Below are 18,005 nucleotides of genomic sequence, written 5' to 3'. Positions count from 1 at the left end.
CAGTCCCTGCACGTAGCACCTGGTGACCTCACCCTTCACTGTCAGGTATTTTCATTTGCCTCCTTTTCTTCTTTCCAGTTACAGATAACGTGATGATAATCCTATCTTGGATTTTCTGTGGGCTGTCTGCCCAGAGGTAGAATCCTTGGGTCATGACTGCCACTTTTTTTGCATGTGGAGCGGGGGATGGAGCCCAGGGCCGTACGCATGCTAGAAAAGCGTTTTGCCAACCGAGCTACACCCTCAGCCCAGGACAGGGCACATGTTCAAGACTTTTTGATCCTCCTGGTTCCTAGGAAGCTCAGACAAGTGGCACCTCTCTATGGGAGCAGTGTCCCTTTCATATGGGCACCTGGCATGTGCACCTGCTGTGTGGGGCTGTTTGAAAGTCCAGCACTGTTTTCCATTCACTAAAATAGTTAAGTGGAAAAATTTTTTTTTTCTGGGAAAAAAATGAAAATTCCTTTATCCCAGTCACTGGGGGTGGGCTTTCTTTCAGTAGCACCTGAGGAAGGGCCGGAGGGTCAGGAAGTCGAGAGTTGTCAAGGAGGGGGCCATGCCTGGGGTCCCTGGTTTGGGGGTCACTGGCCACCTTTGTCCTCTTGCCTTGTGCACCTGGCTTGGTCCCATTAGGGTCTCAGTGCAGATCTGGCTCCTGGGTCATCTCTGTGGTCCTAGAGCCATCCATGGGTACATTGGTTTTCCGGGGCTGCCATCAAGATCTACCAGAGATTGGAGACTTCAGCAAGAGAGATTTCTTGTCTCAAAGTTCTGGAGGCCAGGAATTCTGAGATCAGGTTGTGGGCACAGGGTAGGAATGGTTCCTGCTGAGAACTTGTCAGAGAACTGTTGGCTTTTCTCCTGGACTTAGTCTTCTCCCTGTGTGTCCCTGTCTTCACACACTTTCTTCTTATAAGGACAAAGGCCATATTGGATTAGGCTGCACCCTAATGACCTCACCTTCTTATTTTGTGGTACTGGGGTTGGAACCCAGGGATGCTCTACTTCTGAACTACATCCTCAGTCCTTTTTATTTTTGAGATGGAGTCTTGCTGAGTTGCCCAGGTTGGCCTCAGACTTGAGATCCTCCTGCCTCAGCCTCCCAGGTCTGAGGGATTACACACGTGTGCCACTGCACCTAGCTAATGACCTTACTTTAACTTGATCACCTCTTTAAAGACCTTGTTTCCGTACTGTGGTACTTAGGGTTAGGGTCCAACATATGGAATTGGGGAGCACGTAACAAAATTGCAAACAAAAGAAGTGGGGGAAAAAAGAGAAAGGAGGAAAAAAAGTACACTGAAGAACACAACTGAACCCATGATGCCTGGCTTAGAGGCCACTTGGGTGTCCCTTGAATGTCAGTTGAGAGCCTAAGCAGGGCTGGCTTGTTGAAGGGAGGAGGAGGTGACAAAGTTGTAAAATAGCAGCTGCCCCTTCTTTCCCAAGGACCTGGAAGGGGGTGGGCAAGGCAGAGGTGTCATGTCAGGTGCGACCCTCCCCCCCCCCCCCCCCCCGCCTGCTTCGGTGTGATACCCCTGGAGCTGGTGGAGTTTGCACCTGGAGGCCTCAATTTCCCTGAGTGTAAATAAGAGCAAAACCAGTGATGCTTAATGAGGGGCCATTTTGCTCCCCAGAGGATGTTGGGGGAGCGATGCTGACATCTAGTGGAAGAAGGCAAGGGACGTTGCTGAACATCCTGCAATGACAGCCCAGCAGCAGAGACCTGTCCCACCAACCCCCAAGGTGCACAGGGCCAAGGGTTTTGAAAAGGCCTGATCTCAACCCTGTGCTTGTTAACATACGTCTGTGGAGCTATGAACGGTCATGGAGATGGAGAATGTGTTTTTTCCTCAAGCACACGTGGAACATTCACAAAAACCTGATCATGTTTGAGATCAAAGGAAAATGTCATTTTAAAAATTAAAGTCATTTTAACTTGGTAGAGACTAGAACAAGCTCTCCTTTCCTGATGTGGAGGTGCTGGGTAAGAGTGGCCTCTGTCCAGGGTGTTGAAGTATTTTTTAGGGAAAACTGCCGTCCATTCATGTGAATGACCCAGTCACATGGATCACGCTGGCTGGAGTTCCCTAATGTATAAGGTCCAAGCTGTGGGCCTCTCTGTCTACTACAAAGAGAATTGGAGACACCTAAATGCCACCAGTAGTGATTATTCAGATTAATGAAACTCGTGAATGCAAAAGAGTCACCCTGCTGAGGTTAGGTTTGTCTATTAAATTGCTGATATTTTAGGGTTTCTGGCCTTCCAAAATGATGGTGTTTGTAAGGGTCAAGGTAAGAATGAGGTATGGGGCTGGGGATGTGGCTCAGTGGTAAAGCACTTGCTTAGCATGTTTGAGGCCCTGAGTTCAATCCTAGCACTGCAAAAAAAAAAAAAAAAAAAAAAAAAAAAAAAGAGCTAGGCCTGTTTGTTATGTGCTAATGTAAAAAGATGTTGAGCAGAAAAAAAAAGCAGAGTGTGACATGTCGTGTGTATTGATGGGTTCTATTTTTATCTTTATATAGGAGTGATGTATGTTAGGCATATTTGAATATGCACAAATATTTCTGTAGAAACTGCATCAACAGTGGTCTCCCCAGGGAGGGACCTGTGTGTCAGGGAGAAGGGGCTTTTGTTCACTCCTAGAAAGAACCTCTGTGGGCCTCTGGCCTCTCTCCTGAAGTTCTTCTTTGCTCCCCCACAGTGTGGGGACAGAATGGTCCTGTGTGTTATTCTCACCTATTCTTTTCTCTTCACACTGTGTCCTGCATCTCAGTAAAGCCCTACTCCAGGTGCCTTATGGCTTTGTGGTTTGGGACCTGTGCTCACTCTGTTTGGGATCAGGGAGGGAGTTGGTGGCAATGCCCATGAGCTGTCCCTGCCTCAGGAGCACTGAACAGGGTGGGTGCAGTATACTTGCTGGTGGCCCCAGCCCCTCCCTCTGTGCGGGCTCACCTACCTCCCTGTCTGCAGGGACAGAGGCAGGCCTGGCAGTGCGGCCCTCCCTGGAGAGCCTGCTGGCGGCCAGCAGCCACATGCTGAAGGAGGTACTGGACAGCCCCTTGGTGGACCCGCTCAAGAACCTGCGGCTTCCGCGGGAGCTGAACCCCAACAAGAAGTACAGCTGGATGCAGAAGAAGGAGGAGCGGGTGAGCTGTGCGGGCCTTCCTTCCTGTCTCGTGGCCTGTGGGGCGGAGGCCGGGGTGGGAGTCCCACCACTAAGGTGCTGTCCTGCTGGGCCACGGCTGGCTTGGAGCCAGCAGCCAGCCTCCTCCATGGCCTCTCCATGTGGCCCTGGGCAGGGCTTTCCCTCCTGGCTTTCGTTATCCATCTGCTATCACATCAGGCACGTCACATGGTGGCAGCTTGATGAACTGAGAATAGAACCGCCTGGGAGCCAGGCCTGGTGCTGCCCTCTCTACCCTGTGCTCTCCGATAACATGCTCAGCCACATCCACTGCGCCCTGGTGATGGCAGGCGCTGTGCCCCACTCCATCGTGTGCCTTGGTGGGTAGCACTCCGTAGACTCAGCACTATAGTCCCAGCATAGAGACAGGGATGAGGCCATAGCGAGGGACAGTGATGGGATTCAAGCTAGGGTCCCTGCAGCCCCCAAGGGCCTGGCTCTCACTGTCCCTATCTCTGAGACGGGACACTGACAAGTGGGCTCCCGCGGGGCATCCTCATTCCTTGGCCCTCCTCCCCTTTCCCCTCCAGATGTACGCCATGAAGTCTTCCTTGGAGGATATGGATGCCCTGGAGCTGGACTTCCGGATGCGGCTGGCCGAGGTCCAGCGGCAGTACAAAGAGAAGCAGCGGGAGCTGGTGAAGCTCCAGCGACGCCGGGACTCCGGGTGAGTGAGACCCCAGCCCCTGTGTGGCGGGGCTCGCCCTGCCAGCTGGTCAGGCAGCAGCAGGCGGGTGCCCGTCTCCTACCTCGCCAGTGCTAGTGTTGGTAGGTCGGCTCCGGCAGCTGTCAGGTGTGCGTGGACCCAAGTGACGCGCGTGCAGCCTGTGCCCTTCTCTGTGCCCCGCCCACCCCAGGTTCACAGCCAAGCCTGTGATTCTTTTTAAGGGACAGGCACGAGGATCCCCATAGAAGCTTGGCACGCAGAGGCCCTGGCAGGCCGCGGAAACGGACCCACGCCCCGAGCACCCTGTCGCCCCCCCGCAAGAGAGGGAAGAGCCACAACAGTAGCGGAAAGTAAGGCTGGCCCCTCGGGGGTCGGGGACTGGCTCTGAGCTCAGAGGGGAGGAGCAGGGCCCCCATGGTGCCTGCACCTGGGCGCTGGGGACCTTCAGTCCCTGGGGCTCTGGCCCCCTGGAATGGCGGCTCCCAGGAAGTGCAGTGCGCTACCCAGGCCAGGAGGGCAAGCAAGGCCAGGAGCACCGAGCTGGGAGGAGCATCCCGGAGAGAGGTCTTCTGTGGCGCAACCCAAGTGCTTGGCCTGTCTTCCTGCTCTGCCCACTTCCTCTGTGGATAGGGACTAATTCCTGCTCCTCCCCATCCCCCTCCTCCCCGTGGAGGGACTGCTGTGCCACCAGCCCTGCTGGACTGGCTCTACTTGAGCTGTTGCTGGGTCCTCTCCACGCCCGATATCTCCCCATTCTCCTGGCCAGACCTGATGGCTCGTCCTGCCCAAGACCAGGGCTGCCTACTGTGAGAGGGCTGCCACCTCCGTGTGCTCTGGGGATGAGATCCTCCTGGGTGGCAGCAGAGCAGCTTCACATGGCACCTCTGGAGGCTGAGCTGAATGCTGGCTGGTTGAACTGAAGCTCTCTCTCCAGGGCCAGGCTTTGGGGTCCCCCTCATCTGTAGACAAACCAAATGAGGCCCACTGAGGAAAGGACTTGGGAGTGTGCTGCAGCCTGGGACAGGCGGGCTGGGTGGGTGCTGGGCACCCTAGCTTGTGGAAGCTTCAAAGTACAAATAAAAGGCAGTGGGGTGTCCACAGGTCTTCTTGGTAGAAAACAGCCCCACGGCCCCCACATCTCACATTTGACCTCCTTGGATATTCCTGCTGAAGAAAGGGTGGAGAGGAAGAAACACCCTGCAAGCAGCCATCGGAGGGTAGGGAAGAGGCTTCTGGAGAAGAGAACAAGCGGCTGGGGCCACCAGCAGCACAAACCTAGCAGTCAGGAATATGGACCCTGCGGGGGCAGGGGCTGAACTCTCTGCTTTGAGTCCCATCTCCACCCTTTACTGTGACCTTGGGCCAGGTGTTAGCTTTCCCAAGCCTCAGTTTTCTCATCTAAAAGCAAACAGTATGGCTAGGCATAGTGGCACACTCCCATGATTCCAGTGACTAAGAAGGCTGAGGCAGGAGGATTGCAAGTTCCAGGTTGTCCTTGGCAACTTAGTGAGACGCTGTTTTGAAATAAAAACTACTGGGGATGTAGCTCAGCAGAATATTGCCTCTGGGTTCAATCCTCAGTGCTGGGGGTGTGGGGTGGGGGAGAGGAATAAAAAATGGAATGATGTGTTGCTTTGTGGCTAAAATAAAAGGCACGAACAACGCAAGAGACAAAGGTCAGTTCCTCCTCTGTCACTTGGGAAGCTTCAGCCTAAAGCAGCAAGACAAGTCTTTGTCACTGTCCCAGCTGCCTGTGCCCATGAGGAAACCAGAATTCAGCAAGTGCTTCCTCCTTCACATGAGTCTTGATTTAATTCCCTCCACCCCCCCATCCTGGTGGATTCCCTTGTTCTTGGAGCGTTTTTGTAAAGAGGTATTTTACCATTTAAAGATGCGTGTGTGTGTGTGTGTGTGTGTGTGTGTGTGTGTGTGTGTACGGGTCAAAGCACGTAAGAGAAAGGCCGGCAGAGGATACTGACTTGAAGTATTTTTTTCTTCTTTTACATTAGAATCTCATTCCGCCTTATTCACAAATGTCCCGCATTCTAGCACTGTAGTTTTAAAAGGTCTGTCTCCCCAGACTGGTCACTCTGGTATTCATCACGGTCTGTGCTTCAGCATCCAGAGCCCAACCCTTCAGGGCCACAAGGGTGGTCACCAGCCCTCCAATGTGGCCTGGCCAGGGTGCTGACCAAGGGTGTTTTTTGGTTTTAGGCTGAGCAGCAAGTCCCTGCTGACATCAGATGACTATGATCTGGGAGCAGGGATCAGGAAGAGGCACAAGGGTCCTGAGGAGGAACATGAGGCCCTCATCGGAATGGGGAAAGCCAGGGGGAGGAACCAGAGCTGGGATGAGCAGGAAGCTTCATCTGACTTCATGAGTCAGGTCAGTAGTACAGTCTTCCAAGGGTGCTGTGACCCTGGGATCAAGAACCTAGAGGTTATGCCCAAGTGAATGCATGTTCCCTTTGCAAGTCTGTTGGCCCCTCCTTCTCTGTATAGAAACCGAAGGAATGATTGCCTTGGTGTATGGTGTATGCACAGAGAAATAAAGCCCAGAGGTCAGGGACTTACAAAGTAACACAGCTTTAGAGGTGGATCCGGAACTAAAAGATACATCCATTTGAGTGCACCATGACCCTTTGTTGAAGCCAAACAGGGAGACTGCAAGTTCTTAACCAAATAATACAATTACTCTGTTGTTTAACAGTATAATTGTTTAATGAGCAGCTTCACCAGTTCCATGGTTCTAAGAAATAAGGGCTTGATGCCATTGTAATTTCCTCCGTGAACTCTCCAGGGGTACCGGGGTGAGAGCCAACTCCTTGATTTTTCTTATTTCTGCAGAGCATGGAAATCATCCACTTAAGGCCCTCATCTCTAAATGCTAATGTACTTTGTCATCCCTCCCCATAAAGCCCTGTGCAAAGGGGATGTTTTGGTTGATTTGGCCATCAGAAGGGAATACTCTCACAGGGAGACTGGGTCCAGGAAGAGAAAGATTGTCATTTTGTACATCAGAATTCTTTTCACTCTGAAATTGTGGCGAGGGATGCTTTTGTTGTTTAAATGACACTGTCCCAACTTCTTTCCTCCTTATGAAATGCTACCTGATTAAAGAAAATAGAGATAACATGTTGAAATTCATGGCATTAATGGCTTTGAAAACCGCACATTTCACTTCCACAAATGACTACAGTTGACGATAGATGTGCAAGCAGGAATTTGAATCTGTGAAATCTCTAATCATTCTTTCTGCTTCAGGCATCCAAGGCACACTCCAGGCATTTTCTTGGCAGCTTTGGCCCATTTAGTTGGACAGGCTGGTTTAGATTGTGCAGCAGTCTCTGTCAGCTGTTGGAGGTGGTTGAGATAAGCAGATCAGCCATGCTTTGATCTAGCTTTTCAATCTTGGTTCCCTTTCTCCTTTCTTAATCCGGCTACCTTCTCCAGGCCATTGGAAGCTCTCCTTGCTTAAAAGTGCTTCCCTAGGAGGTACCAGAGTGTGCCATGGAAAGCCAAAGGGGAAAGACCAGTGCCAATGACAATTGTGACCACAGTAACAGCTATTTGATAAGTGTTTACTTTGGGCCATTCTGATAAGTGCCTTCTGTGCCTTAAACTCGGTGCATCTTAAGAACAACCTGGGGATATCCGGACATAAATATCCCCATTTTACAGAGTGTAAGGATTGAGGCGGAGAGGAGTTAAGTAACTTGCTGGAAGTCAGGCATAAGGCAGGACTGGAGCCCAAGCTCTTGAGTTGTACATAGAAGACGACTCTCCGGTTTTGCCAAATGTCTTAACTTGTGACCCAACTTCTCTCTCCAGCTAAAGATCAAGAAGAAGAAGATGGCCAGCGACCAGGAGCAGTTGGCAAGCAAACTAGACAAGGCCCTGTCCCTCACAAAGCAGGACAAGTTGAAGTCACCCTTCAAATTTTCGGATGCCTCTGGGGGGAAATCCAAAACTAGCGGTGGCTGCGGCAGGTTCTTAACTCCTTATGATAGCCTGCTGGGCAAGGACAGGAAGGCACTAGCCAAAGGCCTAGGCCTGTCTCTGAAATCCTCCAAAGAAGGTAAACACAAAAGGGCCGCCAAAGCCAGGAAGATGGAGGTGGGGTTCAAGGCCAGAGGCCAGTCCAAGTCGGCCCATTCCCCGTTCGCCTCGGAAGTGAGCAGCTACTCCTACAGTAAGTAGCGGCCGTCGCACCGCCTCTCGGCCACTGTTTTTTTCTTTCCTTCACTTTCTTCCTCTTGTTTTCCTGTGTGGAGCTCCAAGGCCCCTTTTTGACTTTGCGCCGCGTCAAAGTCCGCAGCGGGTGCGCCTGAAGCAGAAACGCCTGTGATTGGCTGGCGTGGTGCTGGGTAGGCACCTGTAGTTGGTGGGCGTCAGTGATTGGCTGGTGGAGGCTGAAGGCCGCCTGCCCTCTTTCCGCTTGCGGTCCGGAAGCCGTCCTTGTGGAGGACTTTTCGTGTTATCAAGTTTGCGACCGTCAGCCTAGAGAGGCCGGAGTACGACTGCTTTTATGAGTGCTAGAGATGACGGGTTCTCCTGCCCGCAGGAAGCTCGCGGTCTTCTGCGGAGAATCAGGCCAGGTGTTAGTGGAAACGGAGGTTGTGGAGCGTGCCTCCGAGCGCTTCACGGGCGTGTTTTCGATGTATCTGTGACAGCCCTGCCATCGGTTTTGTTGCTGAGGATGCGGAGACCAGGGAAGAATATGCGCCTGTGTGTGGAGAATCGAGCCGGGGTTAAACCCGGTTCTCTCCCACCTGCCTGCCCGCTGGAGCTTCTTGCCGCAACGGACATTACCATTTCGGCCCTGTCCACTGCGTATGTGGCTCTCCAGCCCTTGACGTGGAGCAGCCAGTGGGGCTGAGGGACGGAGTTTTGTTCCATTGGCGTACAGACTGCCGCCCTGGAGCTGTTGTGGTTTTCCTGAGTGAGTTGGCTTTCCGTGGTCTGCAGCCTGCTGCGTGGCAGGTAAAAGGTGCTCACTCGGTACTCACGGGCCGAGTGCCTCATGCCGCAAGCCTAGGGTGGTCAGGTGCTCAGGACGTGGCTGCTGCAGGAAGATTTCTTGAGTACGGAGTCCCTAGGTCCTGGCGAGACTGGGCCTGGGTTGACCCCTACTAGGTTCTGTGTGTCCTGGGCTTTTGATGGGGTCCGTCCTGGTGTGTGTGTGTGTGTGTGTGTGTGTTTGAATGCCACGTACAAAAAAATGGACATATTTAATGCCAAACTGTGTAAGAGTGTTTATGGACTTACTGCTACCCATCCCAGGGCTTTTGGGGAGCCTTAGGTGAGCCCGTGTGGTAAAAAGGGGAGAGTCTGCAGACTCTCATGGATGAAAGACAGGCAGACTGTTTGGTGAGGACATGAGTGAGAGTGCCATAGCTTTGGTGCTTCTCAGTCTGGATGGGTGTGATCAGACAGCACTGCCCAGGTCCCTGACTGTGTGGGTGCGAGGACAGACAGACAGTGACAGACTGAAGGGGAAGGGAAGGGCTTTCCTTTGCGGCTTGCACCTTGTTCGTTTCTGAATAATGAAAAGGGGAGGGAGGGAGTTGCTCCTCCTTGCTAGAAGAATTCCCACACGCCTTCACTTACAGGGGGACAGGGGTTGGGTAGAGGTAGAGGGCACAGATCATCTCAGTTCCCAAGGTCTTTGGGGCCCTTTGAGCTGATGAGTCCATTGCAGCAGGAGCGTGTGTGTTTGCGAGTATGAGGACGTGTTTTAGTTGTCCGTCTAATTCTGTTATGTCTTGTCCCACAACTTTACTGCCTGGGGAAAGAATCCAGCTAACATTGGAACAGGGAAGTCAGTGGGCCTGTCTTCACCTAGAGAGTGACTGCAAGAGACACCTGGTTGTAGACAGAGCTCTTCTCTTTAGTTGGTTTGTTTTTCTACAGTTTTAGGACAGTGGGAGTATAGGGCCACAGAGGTGGAGGTGTGTTCCAGCAGGGATACCAGCAGAGTGGTCCCTTCACTTTTCCAGTTTGGATTGTAGGACATGGGTGGCATGCCTGGGAAGGCAGGTTTTGTCACCTTCTGGCATCTCTGAGTTCGGATGTGTCTTCAGAAGGGAGAGATTGGTACACAAGCGGGAGAGCTATGGCAAGGGCTAATGACTTGGTAGGACAGCCCTGTACTCCAGATTTGCCAGACAGTCCTGAAGTTGGGATCTTGGTTAGAGTGGAAAGGGGAGATGTTGATAGAAGCAGCCAGAGGGCACCCCACCCCCCATTTGTGTGGTTTCTCTTGGACTTGATGGCACGTTTTGCCAGAATGATAGTTGCATGTGTTAATGTTCCTCTTGTTTGGCGTGGGCTTTACTAGATCAACGGATTACAGTCTTTGGCCATGGAGCTGTTTCTTCCTGCTCTTGCTTAACAACCCAGTGTGTAAAATGGAACAAAATGGTGTATATTTGGGTTGAAGTTGGAAGGGACCAGAGCTATGCTCCTCCTCCAAGCTGGTTGGTCCTCTCCCAGGAGGGTTGGCAAGTCCTGGCCCTGTATCATGTAGTAGGGCCACAGGCTTTAGGAAGCCATTGGTGGTGTGCTGGTGGAAAGGGGTGGGAGACCTCCAGTGAACTCATTCGTCAGTTTCCCCGGTGTGAACTCTCCCTGGGGCCCATTTCAAGCTGTCTTTGCAGCGTTGCTGAGTGGGGAGTTGGGAAGAGATGAGTTCCATCAGGGGCTGTGGCCCACCCCTACAAGGAGCCTGTGGGCTGTGCGCAGTGCACGGGTGGAAGGGAACCACATGGCAGTGGCCCCAAGGCCTGGGGAAGGTTCTCTGTTCCCTAGAGCAGGGCTCCTCCATCCTGCCAGTGCCTGGGAAGGCGGAGTGACTGGTGGGTGATTCCAGCAAGCCTAAAGAGGGCCCGGATCTGGCACCTGGGAAGTGCCTGAGTGTCTGAGGCTAGCACTCGGAGGGTGAGGTGCGGGCCAGGAGCAGAGCTTTCCCAGGGCCAGGAGGCATTTGGCTTTGTTCTGGACCCCCAAAACAGTGAAAGCGACACCACCCCGCTCCTCGCTGTGCTCTGTGACTTATTTTTATTAAAAACTACTTTGACTGCAGATACGGACTCAGAGGAGGACGAAGACTTCTTGAGGGATGAGTGGTCTGCCCAAGGCCCCTCCAGCTCCAAACTGACCTCCTCCCTCCTGTGCGGCATGGTGGCCAAGAACAGCAAGCCCCCCGCGGGCCCCAAGCTGACCAAGCGGGGTCTTGCGGCCCCCCGGACTCTGAAACCCAAGGCGGCCGCCAGCAGGAAGCAGCCGTTTTGCTTGCTGCTTCGAGAGGCCGAGGCACGCTCCTCCTTCAGCGACTCTTCGGAGGACTCGTTTGACCAAGGTTACTAGCTCCAAACGCGAAATACCTTCCATGTTTTAGCGCGAGAGAGTGAGTGCGAGAGCGAGAGCGAGAGCGAGAGCGCGTGCGCACAGCAGATGGCGACGCTGCGGCCGTCCACTCGGATGGCCACAGGAGGAGCCGTCTTGGTTCTTGGCAGCGTAGCCTGCCGTATCAGCCTATTTTTATTTTTGTTTTTGTTTTTATTGGTACTGTATCATTGTGATAATATCATTGACTGGCTCTTTTCGAGCTCTTACACGAACTGGTTTTTAGTCTCTACTTTTCTCCGCCCTCCTCCTTCTGCGCCCTGTCCCCACCCGAGGCCCTGCACCTTTCCTGTCCTCCCAGACCGCAGGCCTGGGCTGGGCGCTCTTTTGGCGTGGGCCCCGCAGAGGCTTCCTGAGGAGCATTTTGTAAATGGACTTCTGTCGTGTGGGCGTGTGACTTGATGTTTGTACTGCGATTTTGGTAATACCAAGCTTTATTAAACATACCGAGTTCATTTTTAACTAAACCGTGTGCCTTGTCTCTCTTGCTGTGTCCTTACTAGACATCAGGTTGATGCTTCCCTTCATTTTGTTCCTCCTCCCCCTCCTCCCTCCTGCTCCTCCTCCCCACCCCAGAAGGAGTAGACGGGTGGCACCGTTCTTCTCTATTATTCAAATATCCCTGGTGGCTTTGGCATCCATCCCACTGTTCAGGTTGAGTCAGCCGCTCTCACCTCCAGCATCATCTTTTTTTTTTTTTTTTTTTTTTTTTAATTAAGCTGCTTGTTTGTGTTTTATTTTCTTAAAGCTCTGCTCTTACTCACCAGTGGTTAAAAAATATTAACTTTTAGATACTTGTCTTCTAACACATATTTCTGTTTTGAAGGGCATGTAAGCAGTGCAGGGTCAAGGCTGTGTGCTGTCCCAGGTTTTTGTTGTTAAATATGGAAGTGTGGCCTCATTGCCACGTGGAAGGACAAAAGGCAGGCCTAGAGCACTGGCCTGTGAGTCCTAGGCCTGGTTTGGTCTCAGCTCAGCCAGGGGTCCTTAGCCAGCTCTCTAAAAAGAAGGTCAGACTCCATGACCTCTGAGATTATGCTGGCTCTGACTTCTCTAACCTCAGAATTGTACTCTGGGGTTAGAAACATCTGAGTCCTTCAGGCCCTTCAATCAGAAATGTCCCAAGAAGGGGAAGCAAGTAAAAATGTTTCCTAGCCCTGGTTTTAGGGTTTGCCTCAGGGTGGATTTCCTTTAGGGTCAGACCACAGGGATCCCCAGAACCCTGAATAGCAACACCCAGATGTCAGCTGTTCCCTGAGGAAGACCTGGGGTGGAGTGTGTCATAGCAGACCTGGCCATGACCTGGCCATGACCTGGCCCAGGCCCCCGGAACCAGAAAGCTGCCCCCATTTTCCAGCCTTGCTCCAGTTCCCCTGCCTCTGCCACCTCCCCTCCAAATTGGCAGAGATGGATTTTGGGTGACCGGGCGATGGCAGTTAAGGAGGCTCATGTTCTCCTGGGCTGCTGCCGTGTCTGAGGAACTGTGCCCTGGGCTAAGAAGAGAGGCCACCAACTGGCTGGCCAGCCTAGTTTTCTGAACCCCTCCCCACTGCCCAGCTTCTATGGATGAGTCTGGTTGACTTGCCATCCCCTTTTCCCCCATCACCTCCTGCCTCTCCCCAACCTGGGCTGGACCCCCTCCTCTCTGCTTATATACCCTTAAACTCAGGGTTCTAGCTCCCAAATTTTTGAGCTCTGCTGCCCCAGCTCAGATCCCACAGAGAAGCAGGCAGTCTCCCAGACCTTTCAGGAGGGGCCATGTGCCCTTGGGCCCCAGGACTGGACCCAGTAATGCCAGTGGACAGAGACCAGATAGGGGAGGACGGGTGAGGGAGGGGCTCAGCTCCTCACCTTGCCCACTGCAAGCAAAGCAGCCGGTGAGGTCTGGAGAGGGACACCCGGGGATAGGGCCTCACCGACCCTGGTACTAAACACTTATTGGCTTGGCTTTTCTAGTGTGTCTGCTTTCTCCTCCCCGCAGCTTGACCATACCTCCACCCTTGACCCCTACCCATGATGCTTTGAGTGTCTGTTTCGGTCTCTTGCATTTGCTCTCACGCTGCACTCTGGACGCAAAGCGAAGGCTGGGAGTAGGGCAGACGGCGCAGCGGGTCACTGAGCTTGGGTCCGAGCCTGGCTCGTTGCTCCGTAGGTAGGCAAAACCCTTTTCTTTCTGTCCTCTGTACACCTCCCCTCCTCGGGGTCTGCCCCCACCGGGTCTGGCAGCAGCAGATTCCTTGGCGTTTATTGGGTTTTGGGAAACCAAACCAAGTTATTAACCCCTTGCCCTGAGCCAAGATTTTTTTTTTTATACATATGTATATGTATGTATACAAAGTTCTCTGCAAATTTACTTATTGGGGTTTTTCCTCCCCTTTTGCCCTTGGCAAGCTCTGTTGCCTCAGGTGTGGACAATTCCAGAAAGGCTTTCTTGGCCCTCAGACCCCCCATTGCTCCTCTGCCCCCATGGACCTTGACCCAAGCAGACCTGCCTTCGTGGGAGGCTGCCAGCCACATTCATCAGGCAGGCGGGGAACCGGGACCACAGGAGTCCGCAGGACCACAAGATGATCCATGTCCCTTTTGTAGAAAGCACCTTTTCTGGGCTTCTGCCTTCTAGATGTTCCTCCACTTCAAAGTGCTGGGACTGGCCTGCTTCTGGCTTTCTGGGATCTGATAGGGCCTCGGAGGGCTCTCAGAAACCCAGAGCCAGCCCTCCTGCCCTCCTGCACCCACCCACGCTGCCGGCCCGAGAGCCTTCTGGAAGGAAGATTTCTGGAGTTACAGAGTCCATACCTGAGTGGCCAGGGCAGTGTGTTTTTAGAAGGGCAATCTCCTGGTCCCTTGCCCAGCCCCATGTCCCCATCCCAGCCAGCCACCCATGTGCCACCCTGCCCAAATTGACCAACCCCAAGGAGACCTGATGTGGGGGACCCAGGTGCTGTCGAAAGTCTGCCTACACTTAGCCTGCTTTGCCGCTGTGGCCCACTGGGGCGGAGACAGAACCATGTGACGTCGCAATGTGAATGATCGCAAGTGTGCACTGCCTGCCTGCCCCTGCCTGCCCCGCTAGCCTCCCTAGCCTGCTGCATCCATCGCTCTGGAGCCAGTCTCCCACTCACACCCTCTTAACAAACCTGCCCTCTCTGCCTTCTCCCTTGCTCCACCCCTTTGGACTCCTGCAGCTCCTCACCACCTCCCTCTCCCAGGCTGGAAAATCCCAGCAGAAATCCAGGCTCCTTCTGATAAATGGATAGATGGAATCTGTGCTCCTGGGACTGCTGGTTTTGGCCACTAGTTGTACTTAACCAAGTGGTGGCTTGGGACGTTGGCAGGAGAACGTGGACTTGGCCATCTGTCTTCCCCCATGCAACCCCTGAGCGAGTTCTGGCTGGGCAGTGCTGCCTTCCATCCTGCCTAGGCCCTGCCCTTGGCCAGCAGCTCCCAGTGCTCTGGCCTTTTGAGGCAGATGAGTCCCTGCTGCACGTGTCCCTCTGCAGCTCCTTGGCTATGGTGAATCAGGTGTCAGGTGCCTCCTCTCCACCCTTTTGGGTCTGCAGGGCCATCTCCCTGGGAAGGTCAGAAGCAACTCTGTGCCACAAGACAGTTTTTTGGTGGAGGGTTTGGTTCTTAGGCAGGTGGCATCATCATTTCCTGCCAGCTTTGCCACCTAGCCTGCCAGTGTTCTGATACCCAAGCTGGCCTTGAGGGACTGCTGGCTCTTAGGCTATCAGGACCAGTGGCTGGGGAGATGTATGTCCTTATTCTCCTACCAGAGAGACAGGTTTAGTCAGCCAGCCAGCCCCACTGTTGCCTGAGCACTTGGCCCCTGAGAACCTTGGTCTCCACATGCAGAATGGGTCACCTCACCTGCCCCAAGTGCTTCCTGAGTCGAGAACCGTGGCCCACTGTAGCTTCTGCTGCAGTGGGGACAGCATGGTTCCTCTGGAGGCCCTGATTCTTTTGATCTTCCTACATGGGATCCTGAGTCTATACCCTGTCTTTTCTCCTACTACGTGGGATCTTCCCCTTAGCAGGGCTGCGGGGTAGGAAGGTTATCTGGTGCCACAGATAAGAAAACAGGGACTCAGGGGAGACTTGGCACCCAGGCCCCTAAGCATGGGGGTGCTACTAAGAGTCAACTCAGTAGCTAGAGCCCTATTTGAGGCTTGAAGTATGGGGGCCCCAAGCCCCTTAAAAGAGACCATACTTCCACCTTCTCCTGTCACCGGCCCCCAGGCTTCCAGCAGTTTGCCACTAGCTCCTTGCCTGGACCCCTCAGCCTAAGCTCCATTTCCCTCTCTTCTTTCCACTTCCTTTTTCTTCTCTCCTGCCTCCTTCCTCAGCCTCCATGTCTATGTCGGGGCGTGTGTGCGTGTGTGAGATGTGGTGAGCGCTGTCTCCAGTCCTTGTCTGTGTGTCTGTCCCCTGCCCACAGCACAGGTGCATGTCCGTGCTCCCCTCTCAGAAGCCCACCCTGACACCCAGAGCCGCTGGGATGCCCAGGATGCCCATGTGCTGGGCTCTGATTGATGGAGGCCTTGGGCCATGGGTGGGTCTGTGGGCTGGTTCTGGATCCTCCCCCAGAGGCCCCCTGGTGAGGATGGTGGGGAGGCTGGAGCCCAGTGGCTGCTCCGGCCCCTGGGGTTGGGGGTGGTGGGGGGCGGCATGTGCCTAGGCCAGGGCCCTGACTTGCCCCCTGTTTTCTGCACGCCAGATGAGAGCTCCGAGGAGGAGGAGGACGAGGAGGAGGAGCTGGAGGAGGAGGAGGCTGGTGGTGGCTATAGGCTGGGCACCCGAGAGCGGGCCCTGTCGCCAGGCCTGGAGGAGAGTGGTCTGGGCCTGCTGGCCCGGTTTGCAGCCAGCGCCCTCCCCAGCCCCACCGTGGGGCCATCTCTGTCGGTGGTGCAGTTGGAGGCCAAACAGAAGGCCCGGAAGAAAGAGGAGCGACAGGGCCTGATGGGTGAGTGTGGGCAGGCGTGCCACCAGGCGGTGGGTGCCTTGGGCCCCATCCCACAGATGAAACTCAGAGCTGGATAGGAGCAGAGCTGGGAGTGGGTGAAGCATCTGCCCTGTGGGCCAGCCCTGAGTGGTGCCAGTGCTGGTGTTGGTGTCATGGACCCTTGCCTGCTGTCCTCTTGGGGGGTTTATGGCCACCCAAAGATAGCATCCTTTACTCTCATGCTCTGAGCAAACATGGCCCTATGTCCAGTATCCTGGAGGCTATAGGAGCCTAAGGGAGGCCCTTGACCTTCTTAGGGACAAGAAGCCACTCCAGATTAGAATATCAGCTGGCCTGTGAGGGACATGGGAGCTGGCTGAGAAGGAGGTTCAGGGAGAAGCAGCCTAGGTATAGTGAGGAGGAAAGGGATGCCATGCTTGGGCACTGGAGGGGTGCTCTCGGTGAGTTTGAGGCGGAGGGCTAGGCCTCGCAGTGCTGGGGCTGGGCCTGGAGAAGTGCAGGGGGCTTGGCAGGCTCTGTACTCTGTTGTCATTGATCTTGAGGCTTCTCTGTGAGATCAGGCTCTCCCTCCCACTGCCCCAATGGGCTAACTGAGGCCACAACACTAATACTTGGGCAGGAGACTTGGGCTCATCCTGGTCTCACTTCCTTCCTGTCTGATCAAGTTCTTGTATCAGGGTCATGTGTCCTTGGTGATTCCCTAGTCTACTTTTTTCTCAGCCTTAAGAGGGGGCATGGGATCCTCCTGGTAGGTGCTGGGACAGGGAAATGGGCACCATGATGCTACCCTGCTGCTCTCTGCAGGCCTCCTCTGAATGACCCCTCTCCCCAGCTTAGGCACAGAGCCTCACTCTCAGCCTGCAGTGCCTCCTGAGGCCCCATTTCTGGCCATGCCAGGCTCCAGGCCCTGACCCTGCCTTCCTCCTCCTTCCTTTCGCTTCCTCTCACCATTATTCCCTGGGCTTCAGACTTGGTTTTCCTGCAGGGTGCCATCAATGCCCTCAGGCTTGCTCTTGTCAGGATGCGCCTTGCAGAAGCAGCTGAAGGACTTTTCCCCAGAGCTCAAACTTGAACAGGACTCTTTTCTCAGAATTTGTTCCTAGTTGCCTCTTGGTGGGATTCCACCTGTTTCTCCACCAGCCTCCTGCCACACCCCCACCCCAAAACTTCAGGTTACTGGCTCTAGTGCCTTCAGCTTTTATACTTGCTTTTGCTGAAGGAGCAGACATCCATTCCGTCCAAATTGCCCAGTGGGTTGACCCAGGGTTCGAATTGTTCCCTTCTTATATTTTTCACGTCTGAAGGGTTTGGAGTGATGTTTCCTTTTTAATTTCTGATATAATTTCTGCCTCCTTTTTCTCGCCTTCCTCATCATTCTGGCTAGAAATTACCCACTTCAATGATTTCTGCTGTTATTTCCTCTCTTCTGTTTTCTTTGGGTATAATTTGCACCTGGTTTTCTTAGGGTAGAAGCTTAGGTTGCTGCTTTGGGATCTTATTCTTTTCCAATACAGACATTGAAAGCTCTATAAACTTCTAGTAATGCTGCTGTAGTTGCACCTCACATATTTTGATATGATTATTGTATTTTTATTATCCAGGATATTTTCTAGCTTCTCTTTTGATTTCTGCTTTGACCCCAATGATTATTTAGGAAAGTATTTGTTTTCCAAATATTTGAGAAAAGTTGCCTGGTTATCTGGTTGTTGTTGATTTCTAATAAAACTCCATCATGGATTGAGAGCATAGCTATACTATCATTTCAATCTTTTATTTTACT

At 53.4% G+C, this 18,005-nt stretch overlaps 1 protein-coding gene across 10 annotated transcripts in view; it reads left to right on the top strand.

Annotated features, from left to right (window-relative positions):
* Positions 1-18,005, top strand: part of Tnrc18 (trinucleotide repeat containing 18) — a 90,015-nt gene that overhangs the window by 44,499 nt on the left and 27,511 nt on the right. For 7 of the 10 annotated variants that reach the window (XM_026407168.2, XM_077803048.1, XM_026407165.2 and 4 more), the window contains 7 exons: positions 2,975-3,150; positions 3,719-3,855; positions 4,077-4,205; positions 6,070-6,241; positions 7,687-8,047; positions 10,940-11,215; positions 15,980-16,225. In XM_026407168.2, the coding sequence (XP_026262953.2) occupies positions 2,975-3,150; positions 3,719-3,855; positions 4,077-4,205; positions 6,070-6,241; positions 7,687-8,047; positions 10,940-11,215; positions 15,980-16,225 (1,497 nt within the window). Of the gene's footprint in view, positions 1-2,974; positions 3,151-3,718; positions 3,856-4,076; positions 4,206-6,069; positions 6,242-7,686; positions 8,048-10,939; positions 11,224-15,979; positions 16,226-18,005 lie in introns of those variants that run through there. The other 3 variants (XM_026407169.2, XM_077803046.1, XM_026407170.2) reach the window with 2 other exon arrangements.

The sequence above is a fragment of the Urocitellus parryii genome, chromosome 9, assembly GCF_045843805.1.
Source record: "Urocitellus parryii isolate mUroPar1 chromosome 9, mUroPar1.hap1, whole genome shotgun sequence".
NCBI classification, from domain to species: domain Eukaryota; kingdom Metazoa; phylum Chordata; class Mammalia; order Rodentia; family Sciuridae; genus Urocitellus; species Urocitellus parryii.
This window is presented reverse-complemented; position numbering and strand designations above follow the sequence as displayed.